At 39.4% G+C, this 21,492-nt stretch overlaps 1 protein-coding gene across 5 annotated transcripts in view; it reads left to right on the plus strand.

Moving 5' to 3' along the window:
• Window positions 1-21,492, plus strand: part of DPP6 (dipeptidyl peptidase like 6) — a 553,890-nt gene that overhangs the window by 502,608 nt on the left and 29,790 nt on the right. For all 5 annotated transcript variants that reach the window (XM_048062457.2, XM_048062459.2, XM_048062455.2 and 2 more), the window contains exons 11-16: window positions 2,453-2,576; window positions 3,465-3,503; window positions 9,235-9,342; window positions 9,904-9,995; window positions 11,539-11,586; window positions 13,489-13,607. In XM_048062457.2, coding sequence (XP_047918414.1) covers window positions 2,453-2,576; window positions 3,465-3,503; window positions 9,235-9,342; window positions 9,904-9,995; window positions 11,539-11,586; window positions 13,489-13,607 — 530 coding nt within the window. The remainder of the gene's footprint in view (window positions 1-2,452; window positions 2,577-3,464; window positions 3,504-9,234; window positions 9,343-9,903; window positions 9,996-11,538; window positions 11,587-13,488; window positions 13,608-21,492) is intronic.

Genomic DNA, 21,492 nt, shown 5'->3' on the forward strand with positions numbered 1-21,492 from the left:
GGTGGGAATTAAACCATGGTCCAATCTATTCCTTAAGTCACATTTGCATCTCGGATGGCAAATGAAGGAAAGATGCCATCTCTCTGAGTGCAGGATTCATCCCTGGTCCTTCCACAGGCCATGGCCATGAGCAATGGAGGAACTCAGACAACGGAGCGCTCTTTGTCACACTTTTATCTTTCTTGCTATTATTATTAAGTATTCATAGTTTACCTTCATACCTCCAAAAAGCAGCCAAGTAGCGTTAGGACACAAACAAGAGCACCGTACAATAGCCATGCTCAGGTGCCTGCAAATCCAACTGGTGACGTCTTTACTGGAATGGGCAAATCCCCTGCAAACCTCAGCACATCTCCTGGCGGTGCCCAGACAGGCAGTTCCTCTCCCTTGAGAAGGTGTAACTGCCTCTGATGAAGACATCTACAAATGAAGCAGTCGGGTATGGTTTACACTTTGCTCTGTGAGAAGAAGTTCTCCTTCAATCAGGTCCTATAAAACCTGGGCTAGGTCAAACAGTTGGTGCTTGGGAAATGCCCCAGCTCCCACTCCCCTCCACTGGCTGCTCAGCCCCTCGGAGCTGCAGATGTTTGCAGTTAGCTGAGATGGATCGCACCGTATTGTCCTGTTTTCCTCTGTAAAATGGGAAGCATAAAACCTAGTTGTCCTACAGAAGAGATGTAAGAAGTAAATTAAAGACTCAGCGCCACTCTGAGGCCAGAATAACAAGTACTGTGCAAGTATCTACAGTTGCCTGCTGGCTGGGGTGTCCCTGGGCTTCACAGCCGAGAGAAGCTCTGAAGATAAATTGCAATTCTGCACGCATCTCCAGGGTGGTAGAGAAGATAATATATAACCTAAAATAATAATTAAAAGTTCCCCAGCAAGAACTGTGGCTCCAGTGTTCAAGCAGTGAGAGGGATGTAAAAATTTAGTACATCTTTCAAACTTGAAATTGGATTTATGGAAAAAAAATGCTCCAAGCCACAAAGTGTACTAAATACACCTTCCTTTTCTGTGGAGACTGAATTTTCTCAGTTCATTGTGAAGATGAAGGTGAGGTGGTTGTACAGTTTAATTTTGCTACATTGTTTTTTTCCTCTTAGGGAAGAAATTGCTAAGCTCTTGCTGATAAAAAGTGAAATTATAATTTTATTTTAAGCACTGCATTTTCAGACTGCTGTTGTCTCACCTGGAAGTATCCTTCCTCCCAGGGCGGTGGATGCAATTGTTGAGGTCTTTTGTTATTTTTCCTCAGCCAAATCCAGGCAAACTACAAAATCAATTTCCAACTTGTTATTTTGCTAGACAAACGAGTCTTTGTTACTTTTGCCCTTTCTCTTCAATATATACAGGAGTGCTTGCCAGAACACGGAGTACTTTCCAGTGACACGGCACATTAATTCCAAGGGGAGCAACAATTCCTTATACATATTTTATAGCAAACAAATGAACTAATAATTTTTTTATAGACTGTATGTTGTGAGGAGTTGTATTATGATTTAAAGGTGTCTTTGGCCCACATAGCCCACTGGTACATTAGACCATCAGTAGCTTTGTCAGCTCAGCAGGAGCTTTACCCTGCAGAAGGGGTGGTGAAGCCCTGAACCGCTGCAGAGTTGGATGTCTGTGAGCGCCTCCTAAGAGGGTGACCATCAGGGTATTTATTTGTGAGCCTGGATTTTCCAGCCCAGCCCAGCCTAAGTGGATGCACTGCTCAATATTGCACATTGCTCAATTTTCCTATGCTTTCTAGGGCAAGATATTGCTTACAGGACTGTGCAGCCCACACTGGCGATTTACTCTGGGTGTTATCACAACCTGAATATGTCCAGCAGCAGAGAACGGCACAGGGAGCGTGGGCTGGCAATTTTGCCCATGCAAACTGTCACGTCTCTGCTGACTTCTTTATGGCAACCAGCTGTGACTGTTTTGCAGACACCCCGTGCCTCTTTAAACTATATCCTTCCTGCTCTTTTCCTTCTGATGCAACACTTAGGGATATTTTGGTGTGTAGCAGGGATATTTAGAGACCATTAACTCTTCATAAGCATAAAGAATCCGACCACTGGCAGCGATGGGTTTGAGTCAGCCAGTTAGTCTGCTCAGAACGAAGACTGTTTGCAATTCCTTTTCCACCTGTGCATAAATTTGTATCTCCAGGCGTTTCAGTCCTTCGTGGAAGACTGAATAGCTTGAAAGGTTCTTTATCTCTACGTGTGGCTTTTCTTTGAAAACGACTTTCAGAAGAGGCAGATAAAACACCTGCATGGCCCTAAAAATGTCATTTTTAGGGGTTGAAATCCACACGTAAGGAAGTCTTAGGAAGGAAGAAACATCAAGACACAGCATTCATAATAATCAGAGGTGTCCCTGAGCAGCCTCTGACTGCTCAGCCAATTCCTTGGGATGTCAGTAGCGTGCTGATTTGTTTCATGTTTTCCTGTGTTTTCAGGGACTATTACATAACCATGGTGAAGTGGGCGACCAGCACCAAGGTGGCAGTGAACTGGCTGAACAGGGCCCAGAACGTCTCCATCCTGACGCTGTGCGACGCCACCACGGGCGTCTGCACGAAGGTAGGGGATGAGCCTGGTGGTCGCTGGTGTCCTATAGAAGGGAAAAGTATTTCAGCCACCTTGCCTGGGGACACATCAGCTGCTGCATATTTGTTTAGGCAGACAGAGAATATAAACACTGCTTGCTATATTTGCTGTGTAAGGGTGTTTAGGGGTTTGGTTTTTTTTTTTCTTTGTATCTTGTGGAAGGGCAAGAGAATTATAGCCATGCACACACTGTGTGTGTATGCACATACGTGTCCAAGACAGTGATTGCTTGTCTTGAAATACCTGCATACAGGCACAAGCAAACACACATCAACAAACCGTAACCTGAAAATGTTTGTGACATTCTACTTTAATGGCATTATGCCCTTGATTCTCTATCCATGATTTAACCTTAGCTAATTAATACCTCCAACAGATATACTAATGTAAATGCATGTGCATTGATATTACCTGTGTAAATATTAGATGATACCATCTTTTAAACTGGCATAGATATTTATGTGGTAGAATAGTGTTCTGATACACCTTTCCCTTGAAAAAAATGATGCAATACTGTGCATAGAGCACAGTGAAGAGTCTTTTCTTAACAACCTTGGTTTCAACCTTTATTTATTTTTTACCAGCCTTTATTTATTTGGGGAATAATATGCCATGTAGATTTTTTTGTCTGTATGAGTAGAATGTTTTCTTGAATGAGTGCACGCTGATCCATCAGAGTTGAAAGACAGGGAAAGCAGTCACTGGATTACACAGTGATCCCAAAGCACAGGCTCAAACAGTTTTGGGTTTTTTTTTGTGCTTCTGCACAATTTTTCAGATTCAGTCCAACTGTTCTCTGCACTGATAAGCAACATGTAATAAATGGAAGGAATGTTATTTAACGATCTTGTTTTGTTTTAGAAACATGAAGATGAAAGTGAAGGTTGGCTGCACAGACAGGTAATAGTGATCTTCTCTTTGTGGTCAATATTTTTTTTCCTTTTTTTTTCTACCAAGGAGAAAAACAATTTTCTAAAGCTGAGAAAGGTAAGGGAGTGTGATTTGTGTTACAGAAAAGAGTGATTTAAAGCCCCTAAGAGCTTTTTGATTTATGTGATTTTTCTATTCTTTTATCTTTTCTTTTTCAAAGAAGGGTGGGTTTTTTTCAACATCTGCCTATATTAAACCTGTAGATATCGAGCATGTAAATCTCTGGAAGATCATTTATAACACTTCCCCAGCAGTCAGTTTGTAAAGTGATCTCAGATTTGATTAAGCTGTTCTTTAGAGAGAAGCTGCTGATACCAATTCAGCCACAACACTGAACTCTTTTTCATGGGATATGTGACTGCCAGACAGGGAGGAGCATATCAGATAAAGTACTTGCACTACATTTTCCCAATTCCAGTTTTAAAGTATTTCACATTTTTGTCACAGCTTGCTCAAAGCATCCAAGAACATATAGAAACTGCAATACATCAGTTCACAGCAAGAACAATGATCTCCTCTGTTCCAGTGGCTGTCCTATAGCAATGGGCTATGTCTGATCCAGATAAAAATCGATTCTACAGAGGAAATAGATTTTGTGCTCCAAGCATTTCAAATAATCTTTTACTCTACTTAGGTATAGAGTAAAAATATTCTGCCAAAGTATTCTTTGCATTTACAACACCAGTGTTGGCTTGAAGAGAGAACAAAAGCTTCCAAAACAAGCCAAGTCAAGAAAAAATTAAACTGCCCATATTTCGTGTCTTAAAAAAAAAATAAAAAATAAAAACCTACTTCACAGGGTTATTTTATTTTATAAATCTCCAGATATTTTTAATCTTTTCATTGCTATTTACTGAGACCTCCATTATCCTGAAACCCAGTGCAGTATGTTAGAAGAACATCTGTTTTACAGTGCTATGTCTCTTTAGTCATTTTACCTATTCCATTGGCAAGCATTAAAAGATGGCATTTTATCCTGTACAACTAGTAGGTGATCTGCCAGTTCCTAATGGGCCTCCTTCAGAGAAAACGAGTTTGTTTTAGTGCATCGCCAAACATCATATATTTAGTTTGAGGTTGGAGAAGGATGTTACAAACAAATGGGTCAGACATCTTAGTGCTTACTAAGGTAAGCTAACACTTGGTATGGACTTTGGAGACATTTGATATTACTCTTCCAAAGCATCTGTAAGAGTCTGAAAAATTACAGAGCTCTTTTGCCTATATTTCTGTCAAGAAAAGTACTTAAAATTTTAGTTTTGACTGAATATATGATTACTAGAATAATTACATTTTCTGTATTTACCCTTAATTCTGTGACACATTAATCTAAAAATCTGGAAAGTCATTTTCATGCCATGTGCATCTATCTGCGTATGAGAATGATGTGGAAATATTGAATGTTAGTGCAATTCCTCTAACCTCTTTAAGGAGATGAATCACACATTAGGCGGCCTCTGAAGGAGCACAGGAGTGTGACTCAGCTCCAAAAGAAGATTTCTTGGTTGAGACATTTTAATATAGGTGTATGCATATGAGCCAAGGGCCCAATTCCCCACTGTAGTCAGCTGATGCCGTCAGCAGTGTGGTCAGACAATTAATGGACCTTGAGCATGATTCAGCCCACCCTGCAGAAGACACCAACTGTCTGGTTGGCCACCTTCTGTATGTTCCATTGGCCAGACCTTCCTTTGAGAAGTACCCCAAATATAAATCAGTAGGACTAAAGAATCTGTTTGCCTCAGTCTTTAAAATACTGCTTCAAAGTACTCCAGACTCATGGTTTCACAAGTGTTCAGGAGCTTTACCTTTTTCTTGGGTGTTCATCTGATCTTCCTGGGGTAGGGGCAAACTTCACAGTAGGCTGGGAACAAGAGACAAGGAGAGAAAAACATCAGTGAAATAGCAGAAGATACTCTAAAGGGACATGCCGGAGTCTTCAAGGATGACAGAGTCCATATTTTTCAGCTGTCTGAAATAAAAAATAAAATAAATGAAATAAAAACTCCCAGCTGTCTGGGAGTTTTGAGATATGGCATATGGCCCAGGAATTTGATTTTTTGTTGTTGTTGTTGCAGTGGTTTGGTAACACAGTAAGATTTAATAGTCTGTGTATAGTAAATGATCTTGCATTCCTTTCTGGGCTTCAGTTCATGAGTGAATTTTATTCAAGCCTTGCAACTTTGGAGAGCCTCTCTTCAACACAGGCCAAGAGAAAGACTGGTATCACTGTCTGCATGGCTGAAAAATGGGATTAATTACTCAAAGTGTAATGAGAAATATGCACAATTTGCTAGAAAGTGTCTGTCACTCTGTGTCAGATGATATGGCCAGGATTTTCAAACCTTTAGCACAAATAAGAATTTGCACATGTTCACCAAAGTTGCCGAGGGATTTTGAAAGTTTTTGCTGCTTTTATTTACATACCTTCCTGTGCTCTTCTGAGTATAAAAAACAGACTGACCTTCATTCATACGTTTGCTTAAATGTACAAATTCTCTGAGACAGTGATTTTAACTGTAAACAGATCTGGTTCAGTTTTTGTGAAGCAGCCATTTCCAGATGGTGATGGTGACAGTAGATAGCAATGAAGTCTTTGGTGGCAACATTTTGGTACCCAGTAAGAAACAGGTTGCTGGAAATGGAGTTGCTGCTGCTGTTTGTTACTGCTAGTGATTTGGGTTGGCCAGTCCCACTAATTCATTCTCCAGCCACAGGGTCATCCTTTCTTTAATGATTATTCCTTCAGCTGGAGGATGATGAGGGCTCTCGGTACTCAGCTCCAAGCACTTTTTTCCTTCCTCGTCACCCCTCACAGCAGCAGCTCTGTGTACATCAGCTCCCTGAACAAGACCACTAAAGGCAAATGGGATCAGGGAGCTACACGTGGTTGGGCATAAGCTTCAAATTAAGCTGCTGTGGAATTGCACAGAAATTACTTTTTTTTTTTTTTTTTTTTTTTTTAACCTATAAGTGTGAGTCTGAGAGCTGAGTTATTGCTACGTGTAGCTGATATAAGGACAGCTTAGTCCTCCATCTGCACAAAGCAAAGGGTTTCTGGAAATTGCCCTTGACTATTTGGTTAGAATTCATTAGTCTAAATACAGAGATCTAGCTGAGCAAAAAGACCACAAGAGCCACAAGGACTTAAGAAATGCCCTACTGAGACAGACCACTGCTTCCCCAGCTCCATCATTCTCTCTTTAAGTCACAGCAGCAGAGGATATTTAAGAATTGGTGTGAGCTGGCTGCTTTCTGCAGTCCAATCTTCTCATATTTCACCAGCACCTACAATAAAAATATTACAGATCCTCAAGACTCTATCTGTGCCTATTTCCTTTAGTGTTTGTTGATGAATCATGAATTTATTCAATTGGTTTTTGCACCTTCTGAGACCAGCTGTTTTCAGAAGCTTCTTGTGGCAAAAACTTCCAGAAATTCCCTACCTGCTGCACAGGAAAAGTACTGACTTCTACCAGCATTAAATTGATCTCTCATTATTTTCAAGGACTGCTATTCTGTCCTAGTGTTTTGGGATTCAGTGAGTAATAGTCAGACAAAGGCTCAGTTTGTATTATGCACAGAAGCAGTAAAATAAAAATAAAATAATAAAATAAAATAAAATTAAATTAAATTAAATTAAATTAAATTAAATTAAATTAAATTAAATTAAATAATAAAATAAAATGTACCCCATGTACTGCTTGAGGCATGTATACAAATCCATATAGGTATGTTCATGAGGTTTTGGAGCGATTCCATCACAAAGAGCAGGGTTTTTGTTTGTTTAAATACCAGCATTTTAAACGTTGTTAACCTGTTGATGTTTATCAGCTGAACCACAGCCCAAGCCAAGTTCACTTCCAGATGCCCAGTGTTGCTCCCTACCTTTTAGTTATAAATACCTGTTCCAAAAGCCTGCATGGTGACACCCCACCTTGCCATCCAGAATAAGTGATCATCTCTGTCACAACCTTAAACGAGGTTCTGGTTGCATTAATGCATTGTCTTTCCAACGACAGGAACATGCAAACAGACTATCTCCTAACATTAGGCAAGTGCTGAAGCTCGTGTCTGCCCTTCGTGCCATGCACCTCTTTCCCCTGTAGTGCTGAGCAAACATCAGACTAATCTGCACAAAGCCTGGCAGAGACGTATTGCTGGAATACATAATGCAGGAGGCACAGATATAGAAAAGTAGGGTGAGCTCACTGCTATTTACCTCTGTAAAGGAAAGCTTGTGGAGCAGCAGTTTTGTTCATGTTATCAGAGTTATTTTTCAAGTTCACCTGTCATGAATGACATTTGGAAATAATGTAGAGTTTCATGTTTCGAGTTTCCAAACAATGTCATAAACAAATGAAACCATTATTTCATGCAACTGCAACAACCTGTAAATGGGAATAATTTAAAATATACTGAAAACCTAAGCAAGAAAAAAATAAAAGGAAAAACAAATAGTTTGAACACCTAGCTTAGTGTTGATAAAAAACAATAAACAGTGGGAAAGAATTAATCAGTGAAGAAATGGTAGCAAAGGAAAACACAGTAAGAATAATGTGCTAGTTTATGAGAAATAAAAATGTTTCTCCTTTTGCTGTGTGCATTTGCATTAGCCATAAGTCTCCCTGTGCAGGGAAGTTCTTGCTGATTCAGTGTGGCACCTGAACCTCTGTCAAGCAGAAAGCTGGGGTGTTTGATAAATATTGAACCAGAGGAGGACCCAGAAGAGGTTCAGCAAGTGCCCCTGTTGCCCTCCCTTGGAGAAGAAGGAGACATAAAGCTGGGCCAGGGCAAGCAGGGCTCATCTGGTCCCCAGGAAAGCCTGGTATCACAGGAACCTTCAGCAGAGGTTCACTCGTGTTTTAGTCCCAGCCATTGAACATACAGAGACATTCAGCTACAGTTCCTTTGACACAGACCTACCGTGTCACACCATATGGACCATCCTTCAGCTTCCCCTTGTAAACTACTGTTCAACCATCTCCTGCAGAGGAGACCTCCTATATGCCTTGGGGTTCCTGTACAAAAAGAAAAACAAAGACACTTCCATGTAGTGTTTGCTTGCCATATGTGTTGTTTGATTGCCTTGCACTGAGACCCCTCTATCTCTGGTTGAACATACCAGTAACCAAATAAAAGTCATTCACCTCGTTCACCTGGGAGCTCTGAGTCAAAGATGGTTTTGCAAGATATCCTCCTTCTCCTAAATAATTCAGTGAAATAAACGTTTGCAAGAGGGTAGGAAAAGACAGCGGTGAGACACTGAAGGATGTTGCTAGTTGTGTTTCCTTGAGGACAGGAACAGATCGGTTCTTCCAGTAGAGTACACAGGGTTTGTCATGCTCGTGCCAACAAGCTTCAAATCATTTATAAAGGCTGGATTCCAACTGCCCCAAGCAGTCAGCTGTAGATGTGCACTTTTTGCTTCACAAATGGGAGGTGACCTTATACCAAAGGGACCCACCTTACTGCCTGACTCCCCGACTTCCCTAGATGAAAGGTGTTGGCTTCCCCAGCAGCACAGTAGTTTTTATCAAAACTTTCTCCAGTTTTTAGTTGGCTTTTTGTTTGCCTCAGGTTGCTGTTAAAGGGCACTCTGTACTTCGCTGTAAATTAATTTCACAGGGTTTTGCAGCACAGATCAATTTTACATACTGTAATTTAGTGGGAACACAATCCTTAATTTTGCTGTTTGCAGAACGAAGAGCCGATTTTCTCTAAGGATGGTCGGAAGTTTTTCTTTGTGCGAGCCATTCCTCAGGGAGGACGTGGGAAGTTCTACCACATTGCCATGTCGTCGTCACAGGTAGGGAAGGTGCAAGTGTAGAACATGGATCTTGTGAATAAAGGAAAGCATTCAGTGGTGGTTTACCAGGCATAAGATAACATGAATTTCTGAATCAGATACTTAGAAGGAAAAAGTCTATCAACTATCTCTTTTCAAACAATATTGTTTCATTGTTTGTTGTTTTTGTTGTTGTTGGATTTTTTTTGTTTTGTTTTGTTTTGTTTTAATACCTTCTTAGTTGTACATAAATAAGTAAACCCCTGCACTGCCAGAAAGGATTAATCTGAAGCTTTTGGATACACTGGATTAGAGGAAGGAGTTTGAAGCTGCTCTGTACTGAATTCACCCCATTATCTTCAGTGGAGTTAAGATGATTTTCACTGTGTTATTTCTATACCTGTCTTTTCACAGAAATATGGGAGGGAGGTAGACTGTGGAAATTGCAGGTGCAAGGTTTGTTTTGAACAGGTAATGGAGTTTAGAGCGTTCCCTTTCTCAGAACAGAAACACAAAGAGAAGCTTTGCTCAGATATCTTCTTTTAAGAATAAAGAAATCAAATTCTCTTTTATTTTTGGCAGCCCAACAGCAGCAGTGATAACTTACAGTCTATTACATCTGGTGACTGGGATGTGACAAAGATATTGGCATATGATGAAAAGAGGCATAAAATGTAAGTAAACTTTGGTCTGACAGATCAGTCATCCACTGCTTAGCACTGGGCTATGGGGTTAGTTACAATGATGTCATTTATGCATCTGACATGTATGAGCTCAAGGAGATGTGGATAAGACAGACACCTCTGTTTCTGCCTATGTTTTGGTTTAACCTCCTACACCATTCCATATAGCTTGTCTTCGTTTGATTTTCTATATACAGTTCAAACCTCTCTCTCTGTGACTATAAATGCAGCATACATTTCTATAGCAGAATGCATTCTCCTGCAGTGACTTCAGATGTTAAACTCTGAAGGAAAGATGACTATTTTCATTGACTTCCTAGACTGTCAATTTTATAAAGAATCCTTTATTAACCTTCAAAAATAGCAACGTAATAGAAAAATTAGTTAGAATACAAAAAAGTCACACTCCTCCTTTATGATAGTAAAGTAAAATTCTATACTTTTTTTACTTTTTAAGACAGATTTCATGAAAATACATTAAAATGTTTGGAAGTTTTTCTGGAATCAAACACCACATAGAGTCCTTTGCATGCAAAGACCTATTAGATACAAGACTGAACTCCCAGTTTCTTAAGGTCACTGAAATGTCTAAGTCTCTGGCATATGATAAAGTTTGAATGATCAGAGCATAATGCTCTTTCAGGCTGCTGAGTGCCCTCAACTACCAATAACTTCAATAAGAGCAAAAGGTCATTAGCACTTGGCAGAGCTGAGAAGCAAACTAGCACCAAAGCTCTTGTTTGCATTTTCACTGACCAGTCAAACAGAAAATACCATGCACTATTTGTGCAATCAAAATGTACATCTAGGTAAGCGCGGATTATTGGAAAGAGAACAGCAGGGCTGAATATCCTGTCTGACATGCTATTCACCCCACAGACACTATGTCCACTATGTCTGCTCCTGTGGTCTGTCACTATTCACATGAAATGCATCTGAGACATCATTCTAGACCTTAAGCTTGATCACCTCCAGCAGCATCAGGAGGTTCAAGGTCAAGAAAAACTGCCTCACTGTTACTGCAGAACAGGGCTTTCACTGTTTAGCCAGGAGAACAGATCACCACAGTCTCAGCACAAAACTTGGGCAATGAAGCATTCTTCATTTATGCTGTCTTCCCTGGAAGTTCAACTTCCTTTTTCAAAGGAGACATTTCCATATGTTTCACGTAAGCCCCTGGCTAGCTCAGTGTGCAAAGAATTAAAAATGAAGTAGAAATGGTTCTAGAGAAAAAGAAAAGATGCTAAAAGGTAATTCTGCACCATAGAGCTTGATGTGAAAATGTGAAGGTCGTTATCTTCACCACTTGAACCTTTTTGACCCACTGGTATGCATAGTCCGGGACCCAAACTTTTTCATGTCTGTTTTAATTGCAGCCTACCAAGTACTTGTTTGAGCTGATGCAGTGACATGTTCCTCTGTATGTTTTTCTAATTTCAGTTTAAAATTTCCTTGCTTTTACAAGATCAAGCAAATGGCTATGTGAATTAAGATGTTATTGTATAAGATATTTGTAATATTTTTTTTTTTTCAGTTATTTCCACAGCACAGAAGATTTGCCAAGAAGGAGACATTTGTACAGGTCTGTACTTTACTAATGTCAAATGCAGAATTTCCCTTTTCAATCTTGCATGAATCATTACATTAGAGATTGCAGTAGAAACAATTGCTTACCTGTTTCTTTTAATGACATTGCAACACCTTGTAATGTATCACTGGAATAGACAGATGAACATAACATTAGTGAACAAAATGTAAGAGATTTGGAAATGTTTGAAATTTAGCAATTTTCTCATTTTATTGAAAATTTCAAATTGATCTCAAGATTGATAACCTGTTACAAAACTTTCCAACAAAACTACTTAGTGCTTGAAAGAATTCAGAGTTATGTAAACTAAGAGTATAAACTGTTTCCATACTTCCAGACTGCACTTTTCATGAAAGTTCAATAGCACTTCACCTGCTCAGGAGATTGAAAAGAAAAAGCAATATGTTATGTTTACAAATGTGTTTTCTTTCAGTAATTCTAGGTAACTTTAGTATCCTCAGTAACTGTACAGTGAATAAAAGGTTAGTTTATACTAAGCTATTGGTAGTGTAGCTATCACGAAGTATTGTGGGAACAGATTATAAAAAGGAGGAAAACCAAACTCTGAAATAACCATTTTGGAATCATTATTTTCTTATATTTTTCTTCTCGGTGTTTGTAATGAAGGGCAGGGCTGGTGATAGCATCATTTTATAAGGGACTGTCAGTACATTTTCCTTCTCTAACATGATTTCATACCTTTTTTCCCTCAGTGGGGAGAAAATTAGAGCAAACTATATTATCTACAATTTCATCACGTTTTTCTTTTTAATTATGTTTTCCTGTTTGCTGCATTCCACATTTTTTAAGAGTAGTTCAGGTCAGTGTTTATTTTCTTGAAGAACAGAAAATAGGGAAGAAAAAAATCAAAGCCATATTGACCATTAATTTCTATGAGCAGATGGGAAAAAAGTCACTTTAAAAGCTGAGTCCAGGCACAGTTGCTCAGAAAACCTTGCTAACCTCACCTCCCCACACTGATAACAGGGAAAAAGATGCTCAAAACATGGATGTCCTCAACCTTAAGTTGATTACACAATGACATTGGCCTCATTTGATTTCCTGCATTGGGTAGTCTGAAACATGATCTCAGCCTAAACAAGATCCCAAGAGCTGCTCAGTTGATTCTGTGGTGGCCCTAAATAGGTTGCTCAGCCTCATCTCTTTTTACCTTGAAATGGTAGCAAAACCACTCATCTACTTCACAGCAATACTGGAAAACTATATTAATTAATATTCTTGAAGCACCATGAAGTTGCAACATGCCATAGCACTGCAAAATTTTATTTATTAATATTTGTTAATAAGCAGTAATTCATTCTTCAATCTAGGTTCTTACAAAATGCTTCTGAAAATATGGACAGACCATGCTACCTTCTTCAAAATATCTTTTCTTTCTATTTGGACATTGTAACATCAACTGTTCAAATTCCTGAAAAAACCTTTAGCCTCAGAGACAGCTGTTACCAAACCAAACCAGTGAGGCAACCAGTTAGAAACTTAAAGAAAGCAATTCCAGTCCTTTATTGTCTGCTATAATATAAATTGGTGTAGAAACACTACTCCTTTATTTCATGCTTTCATTTGCTAAATCATAACTTCCTCTTGTGGAATTGCAACGATGATTTAGTTTTAAAAACTGTACCATCCTACATAACCATCTGACCTTGCAAAGAAAGATATCAGTATCTGCTTATATATTGTCCATTCAGGAAAAAAAAAAAAAAAAGCCATTACTGCTGTTTAAACTCAACCAAATGGAAATGCTTTGTCTCTTGCTAATGTTGAACACATTATATTTATGTTCTTGTTCTACAGTACAGTGAGGTTCAAATAATGTTGCTTCCAGATAACATTTGCTCAGTGACCTTCATGGACTTGTATTAACTTTTTCAGCGCAAGCACAAATGGGAACTTCAACAGGCAGTGTCTGTCTTGTGATCTGATTGAAAACTGTACTTATTTCAGCGCATCATTCAGTCACAACCTGGAATACTTCTTACTGACATGTGAAGGTATGTTGGTTTTGTTTATGCGACTGTTGTGTCTAAGGATAGGATTTAAGCATGGATGTCTTCAGATATCCTATGAACCTGTGGGCAGTTTTGAAAGATAGGCCCTAAATATCTGTGTCATTTCACTTTTAAAGCTTTACTCAATTTATTTTTTTCTTTTGTGTGTTATTTTTGGTGGTGGTGGTGGTTGGTTGGTTGGTTGGTTTGGGTTTTTGAACTATAAAATGTGTGCAACCTGCTTCTGTGCACATCTTACTATTGAAGACAGCGGCAAGTTCCTTTAGCCAGTCCAAGCATCCTGAAGTTAAAAGAGGAGATAAACATCAGTAAATTTATGAGAGAAAAAAAACAGCAAGGTGGGATAAACCATGGGTGACTGGAACTAAGTTCCAAATGCATTAACTCTGCTGATTTGATTGTAAGGATTTCCTCACACCAGTACTGTGAACTGGGAGATTTCAAAGTTTATAGGTTGCCATCAAAAGACAGTTTGCCAGTAAAAATAAGTTGGCAGAAAAGTATCTAATGGACAATGTGCTTGGTGGGCGAGTACAGAATATCTGTTGTTTTGCTGCTCATTCATCTTACATTTCCCTTAGCTTGAAATAATCTACAGGCCCAACAGAGGTTTCCTGTGTTGAAAACATCTTACAGGATATTCCTGCAGAAGAGTTGTAAAAGCCAGCTTTCTCCAGCCCTGTTAAGAATCAGTGAAGAACTCCGTAACATTTGATCCTATGTGATTTAATTCTGCTTAGTTATCCTAAATTACCCACACTGTGCATACACACAGAACTGGATTGCAGCTCCCATGCCTGTATGGGTAAGCATTGTTTTTACTGGTTGACCAATGCCATGATTGAAGTATCTCAAATGGCTGTACACCCCTAAAAAAGTCTGGCAAAGCAGCACACCAGCAAGAAAGGCCTGATTTTCAGCAGCTCAGGAAAAAGTAAGTATGTATATAACATAAAGAAGAGTAGCTGTTGTGTATGCTGTTGTAGAGCAGTCAGGTGGTGCATGGACATCACCTTCTTTGAATAGCAAATATTCACTGGTGTCAGCAACTGTGGAGCACACCAATGATAAAGAAGAGGTATATGAGGTGGCAACATGGGAAACAACCAGGATAATCAAGAGAAAGGGCCAGACCCCCTGCTCCTGCGTGGGCTCCTCTCCACGGGCTGCAGCTCCGGCCCGGGGCCTGCTCCTGCGGGGGCTCTCCATGGGCCGCAGCCTCCTCCAGGCCACATCCACCTGCTCCACCGGGGGCTCCTCCACGGGCTGCAGCGTGGAGATCTGCTCCGTGTGGGACCCGTGGGCTGCAGGGGGACAGCCTGCTCCACCAGGGGCCTCTCCACAGGCCGCAGGGGAACTTGTGCTGCGTGCCTGGAGCACCTCCTGCCCTCCTGCTGCACTGACCTTGGGGCTGCAGGGCTGGTGCTCTCACACTTCTCACTCTTCTCTCTCAGCCGCTGTAGCACAGCATTTTTTTTCGCTTAAATCTGCTCTCCCAGAGGCCCAACAAGCATCAGTCATGGCTCGGCTCTGGCCAGATGGAGCTGGCTCTGATCTGACATGGGGCAGCTGCTGGGCTCTCCTCATACCCTGCAGCCCCCCTGCTACCAGAACCTGGCCACATAAACCCAACACATACCAACCAAAATGTCTATACATTTCTTAGAATGTGTTTTGTCCCAAGAATGAAATATAGGCTGTATTTTTGAAGACATTTATAAGTAGCCTAAAAAATACAAGGCAATACAATGTAGTGAAGTAACACTGACAGTACAATGGGTAATTATCTTAATGGACTATCTGCAAATCTATGACTTACGCGGCAGACATATGCAGGGAAGTGTAATTTCCCACTAAATATTCAGTAATGTAGTGAACATTATTATATTTATGACGTTTGTCTCTTGACAAGAAAAGCCCTGTGTATTGTTATTCTTGTATTCATTTCAAGAAAAGCTGTCAAAAGCTTATAGAAACTGTGTCCATCTCCATCGCACCAAGATAATTGCTTTGCCATAATTTGAAGTCTTTGTGAATAACAATATTAAGGTTTCTAAAGGATCTTATTGAACATTGGGGATATGTTTGTATTGTATTATATCTCATTTACAAAAAACCTGAAGTGTTACCTGAAGAGATTAATGAATTTTATTAGCGTGTACATTAATCCAGGTACACAAGATACTCATTTTGCATAACAAACTGTGGGCCAGATCCTCAGCTGCTGCAAACAATACCTCCATTATCAGGTCATTAGTGTTAGATCTGTTTACATCTGCTGAATATATCTTTGTCTGAATTTTAATTATACAGGACTAAATTGTCAAACTCTACTCTCCGTGCAGCGCAAATACATCACAGCTTGAACCTTGGAACTACTGTCAATATCTCCATTCAAATACCTTTGCAAAATGCGTGTGCATGAGAAAATACAGAGATCCTGGCAAGATTTCCATTTTCAATGATTTTATAAAAGTCCATTAAATTTGGTAGATTTTCCTTTCTTACATAAATGAGAGTTGTATTTTTTAAAGTTCTTTACTTTCAAGAAGTTTGCTGGTATGTTTCTTTTTAGAACATTTTGTGCAGGACACATTTAACATCAGGTGTCTGCTGTGTTCACATCTACAGCAGAGTCAACTCCCTTTGGTTCCTGTTATAGCCAAAGTGGGTCTGGAAAGGGGAATCATTGCTTCTGTGTGAAATGCAGACTTCTGGACAAAATAATCATTCCCTCAGACTTTGGTGGCTATGCTGAATATGCAGAGAATGGAGGGTGGATGTCTTAATGTATCATGTGCATCAGGCTCTTGGAGTCGGATGGAGAATTTTGAACACCCTGCCATAGGCTGAATTCATATTTAGATGCTTCCCAGAAAGTTTGGCTTATGTTTATAAGATACAAAAACTTCTTATACAGCTGTTGCAGTTTGATGGAGAATCACTCGCATCCACTAATAGGAGGCTTCCTTCTCCACTGCTTCTCAGGCTGCTCACACCTGGAGTCAGTGTTAATATCCAGACAGTGGCAAACCATACCTAATGCTGTTTGGTGCTTTCTCCTCCATGTAGACGGTAAAAAAGCACCCACAGCATGGATCTTGTTGTATACTCTGTGGCTACACAAATGTGTGTTTGTAGCAGTAACCATGTTCTGACATAGTGTCAGATTTATATGTATCTTTGAACTTAGCTAAACTTAATATTTTTACTTTGACCAACCCTGTAATATTTTGAGAATTCATATTTTCTCAGTTGTCCATAGGACAATTTCATGGCCAAATATTTATATGAAGTTTTCAGTGGCGTGAAAACCATTTCTGTATAGACAGAGACTAACCTCCGCCATAGCTCAGTTTCTCTCTAACCCTTTGAAGAACTCACTTTGCGATCTTCAGTTGCCAACTTCACTGTGTTTAGAGATGCAGACACAACTGTGGCTCAGCTTATCCTCTCTAAAATGGATGGAAAGCTTTGTAAGGTTTGATTAACCAACTGATGCTTATAATGTACTCTGTGATAGTTAAATGAAAGGCACTGGAAAGGGAAAACGTATAGCTGTTCAAAAAAAAAAAAAAGGTCTGGCAAGAAGTCTGGCAGGTAAAAGGTAAAGAGCTGGAAGATTTCTACTCACTACTTCAGTACCTTAGAGGCAGCATATAATTGTCTTTTTTGCTGTCCTTAACAGCAGTGCTACTCAGCACAGGCTGAAATGAGAGAAGTTTGCTATAATAAAAAGTAACCTCTCTTTCAAGAGGACAATGTAATGCTTACTGTCAATAGGCAACATTACAATCACTCAGTCCCAGAAGGCTAGTTACCTTATTTTTCATCTAATTTTATATGCTCATGATTGAATTACTGTAGTAGGATCTAAGGAAGCATGATGCTTTGCAGACTGCTCTTAGATTATCTCGTCGAGACACTGTTGAAAAAGCAATATGTACTGGAGCAAGGTCACTCCTACTGTCACCTTCATCACAAAATATGGGCTTACACTTCTGTCTCCTCTCATAAACCAGCACAGGCTCTGCCACTGATTCCCTTTAAGATAAAGAGAAGGAAAATCTGGATGGAAGGGTTTTGCTACCTTATACTTAAATTTAATTGAGGATGGATTTTTCTCATCTGAAATACCATGTAAAATTCAATTATATAGATAAAAAGGTAAGAAATAACAAGTTTGGGCTGTGGAAAGCAACATTTTCATGTTTATTTAGTGGGATTCAGGTAGATAAAGTGCAGAGCTGAAAAACACTGAGCTAGTAATGCACTAAAGACCATTTTTAGGATTGTTCCTCCTTTGCAAGAATGAAACCTTATCAAGACTATAACTGTTGTCAGTTCTGTAATGTTTTAGCATTTCCATTTTAAATAGGTGCTCCTCATCTTCAGTGACTCCTTCCCTTGCTCCCCAGAGTTACTTACCAACACAATTGAAACCTGAGTGTTAACAAAGTCATTCATGGAGAAAGAAAGGATGCACAACCACTTTTATTGCAGGCTACCTTGTACTCTGAGACTCTGTGTAGCAGGTTTGGTTCCAGTGTCTTCACTCTCATAAAATGTGTTTTTGAAGTCACTGAGATTTGGTTTAAACACGTGGAATCGACAAAGATTTTCCAGATCCTGGAGTTCAAGTCCCTGCTGCTGCAGGCAGCTGCATCATATCTTCCTCTGAATTAGCTGGTCAGTCTTCATCAATGCACCCTAGCCTTAAGCTGATCTTGGCCAGCTCTATGCCTTTGGGGAGCCATGAGTTTCCCCATAAAGGGTTAATGCCTGCTAGCTTTGAGACAAGAGGAATGGTGAGGAAGTCTTCTAGCCCATGCATACATTGCTGCAATTAATGCCATTTAATATGTGATGAAAATGATAGGGGTGCGTGCTGTTCATGGAATGCCTACCAGCCTGCTAATTAAAGTTCTCCATAATCATGCATTATCAGGAAGGGATTAATCATTTTTTTTAAGGATGACACAAAGAAAATTAGTAGTTATGCAGAGGGGAGAGGACTATAATAAGGACTAGGAGGAAACTCTTGCCTCATGCTCAGCATGGTTGCTGGTGATACAGAACTGCCTTTGCCACTGCACTGTGTGTTATCTTTTTGTCTATTGACCAATTTGGAAAAAAAAATCATCTTTCACTTTGAAAAGAGACGACAGTGTACCTTAGAACACGGAATGCTTTTTCTCTCAAGGTCTCAAGTCCTTTCTATTTTTCAAGAAATAGTAAGATTGTTCCGGTTCAAAACAAATTACAATCACTATAGTTTATCCAAGCTCTTTGAAGATTATTTTTTGTTGGATTATTTTTGTTTGTAGTTGACTAGTAGTCTTTGCTGTCAATATGTGCAGGTCAAATTATGTTAAAGCTGTCTCTCTCTTTGGAGAAAGGAAAGTAGGCTCTTCTGACAAAAATGTTGAAGCATTATCACCTGATTTCAAAGTCCTCTCTAGTAATGCAGTTATCAGTAGCTCAGCCTAGATGCTGTAGATCAGTAATCACAGGTAGCAGGAATGAAGTCATTTCTGCCTTTTCTAGGAGTCAGTTTTGTAGCTGTAGAGAAAAATGATATGTTGTAACTGAGCTGTGCTTGATAATATGCCTAAAGAACCAATGGGAAAGGGATTTATCTGGGTATAGGTCTGCTTTTCCCCAGGTATGTCCTCTGAGCCAGCAGCCACAATGCCAATAGCACTGTAAGTACACTCCTGGTCCTGCAGTGCTGAATGATGCCTGTTGGCTAGATTATTCATAAAAAATGAGATTTATAGCTCTTTGGTTCTGCCAGATAACATCCTGGTTCAGTCCCATAAACAGAGCAAGGAGTACAAAAGCAGAGTGTAGGAAAATGTTGTAATTTAAGGATCTCCTTTGAGAGAATGATTCACACTAATAAAGAAGCAATGCAACCAATTTAATGATAATCTGAGTCAAATTCCTCACATTATTGTACATATAACTTGTCCTGTCATTGTAGCTATGAGTTTTTAAGATGAGTGCTGCAAGTTTATTATTTACAGAGCCAGCATGTAACTATAAACTTCTCAGCTCCTTAAAATGTTTCCTGAGAACTGAATTATCTTCTTTCTCCCTCTTGGAGGGATATGGAAACATCATCTGAACATGTGAGAACTTAGTAGCATTACCTGCTACTTCCACCTATTATGTTTATTCTGAACATTAAAATGTGCATTTATTTTTCTTTTGTTTTCCTGAGTTTTTTTGGAGTCAACAAAGACTTTCACTACCAAGTTGCATCAAATCATCTAGCTCTGTTTTGTGGCAGGCTGTCCTCACGTCAGTTTTAATCTCATTTTAACCCTGCAGAATCCAGAGAATGTTTTAGCAAGGCTTGGCCTTCCAGTATGAAGAGGTCTAAAACCATGTTGTGAAACCATTTTACAAATCTCTTTTTCTGTCCTCTCCTGTGGTCACAGCACAAGCTCCTGCCCACGTGGATGGCACAAGTCCAAAATGTTATACTTCTGGACAACACCATGCACACAGAAATCTTTTGTGTAGGTGGGTCTAAGTTAAAAAAGACATTCAGTGAAAGCATTAATTTGCAATGAAGGCTGCTTAAAAAGAATTCATCAGCGTGGTTTTTATGCTTGTCAGGGCTAGGATTTGGAAGGGGGTGCGCATCCTTGATTAGTACAGTCATGCTAAAGCCAGTCAGTGACCACTGTCACCTCTCCTGCATTAATAATGTAGCTTTTTACTAAAACCCAGCACTCCCGTGGAAAACAACTTTTAAAGGAGGATGGAAGTGGCAAGAAAAGTGGGAAAACTGGATAATAGATGCCGCCTCGTGTGCTGCATAGCCGAGGGCTGTGCAGTGTGAGATAAGCTCAGCCAGCAGCCAGCTGGGTGGGAACATCCTCTGAAATGCCAGCACCCAGCACTGTTACCACTTCTATAGTTTAGTCCAAGGATTTAAAAAAATAGGATTTTTTTAAATGTGATTAAACATAAAATTCTGTGTGTTGTTTCTAGTATTGTGCCTATTCTTAGATGCCATCTCTGCATAAACACATTGTCTTTTCTGAGTATATTTATTTTGGAAAATCTTGTAGTATTTTATTTTCTCATGGGATTACCAGCTGATTCAGCCAGGCTTGAGTGTGCCCCAAAGAAAAGCTAATTTAAATCGATAAAGCACTTGGATTTATTGACAAACTTCACTCCAACAAAATATCATTTTATCTTCTACATCTTCTTATCAATTCAGGCAGTTTCATCTGTACTTTTTATAATGTTGAGTTTATAATGCTGAGTTTTGGGAATGTGTTTGCCCTGAAAACTCCATAAAAACCTGGATATATGATTTTTAACCATCAACTATCTTCACAAAAATTTGCTAGTTTTGGCATTTCACTCCTGAGAAATTTCCTTCTGTAATATTCATCTCAAAAACACAGGGACTTCTACTGCTAGTGACTTGCTTTCTGAATAAAAGTGTCTGAATTCTTTTTGCTACAGTAAGGAAGAGCATGACCTTTGTCTTTCATCATGAGTGAATCAAATCTCATTTTGCTTCAGTTTCTCCATTAATATGAGGTGTTGATGGGATCATCACAGGGGCATTATTGACAGCAATTTGTATATCTATGTCATTTTGAACATGAAGAGCTTAATATTTAATGTCTCTGGATAATTCTATATTGAGATTTATCAGGATACAGGGAAGAGGCAATAGAAATTTTATTGTTGGTAAAATAAATACAGTGTTGAGCGTTTAATTTGAGTTATGGAAAAACGCATAAAGCCCTTTGCAACCTTTCCCCAGTAGATCATTTTCATGCTTTTACCAGGTGGGGAGCAGAGGTACAGCGAGAATTAGTGACTTGCCTATGGC

This window comes from Anser cygnoides, chromosome 2 (assembly GCF_040182565.1).
Source record: "Anser cygnoides isolate HZ-2024a breed goose chromosome 2, Taihu_goose_T2T_genome, whole genome shotgun sequence".
NCBI classification, from domain to species: domain Eukaryota; kingdom Metazoa; phylum Chordata; class Aves; order Anseriformes; family Anatidae; genus Anser; species Anser cygnoides.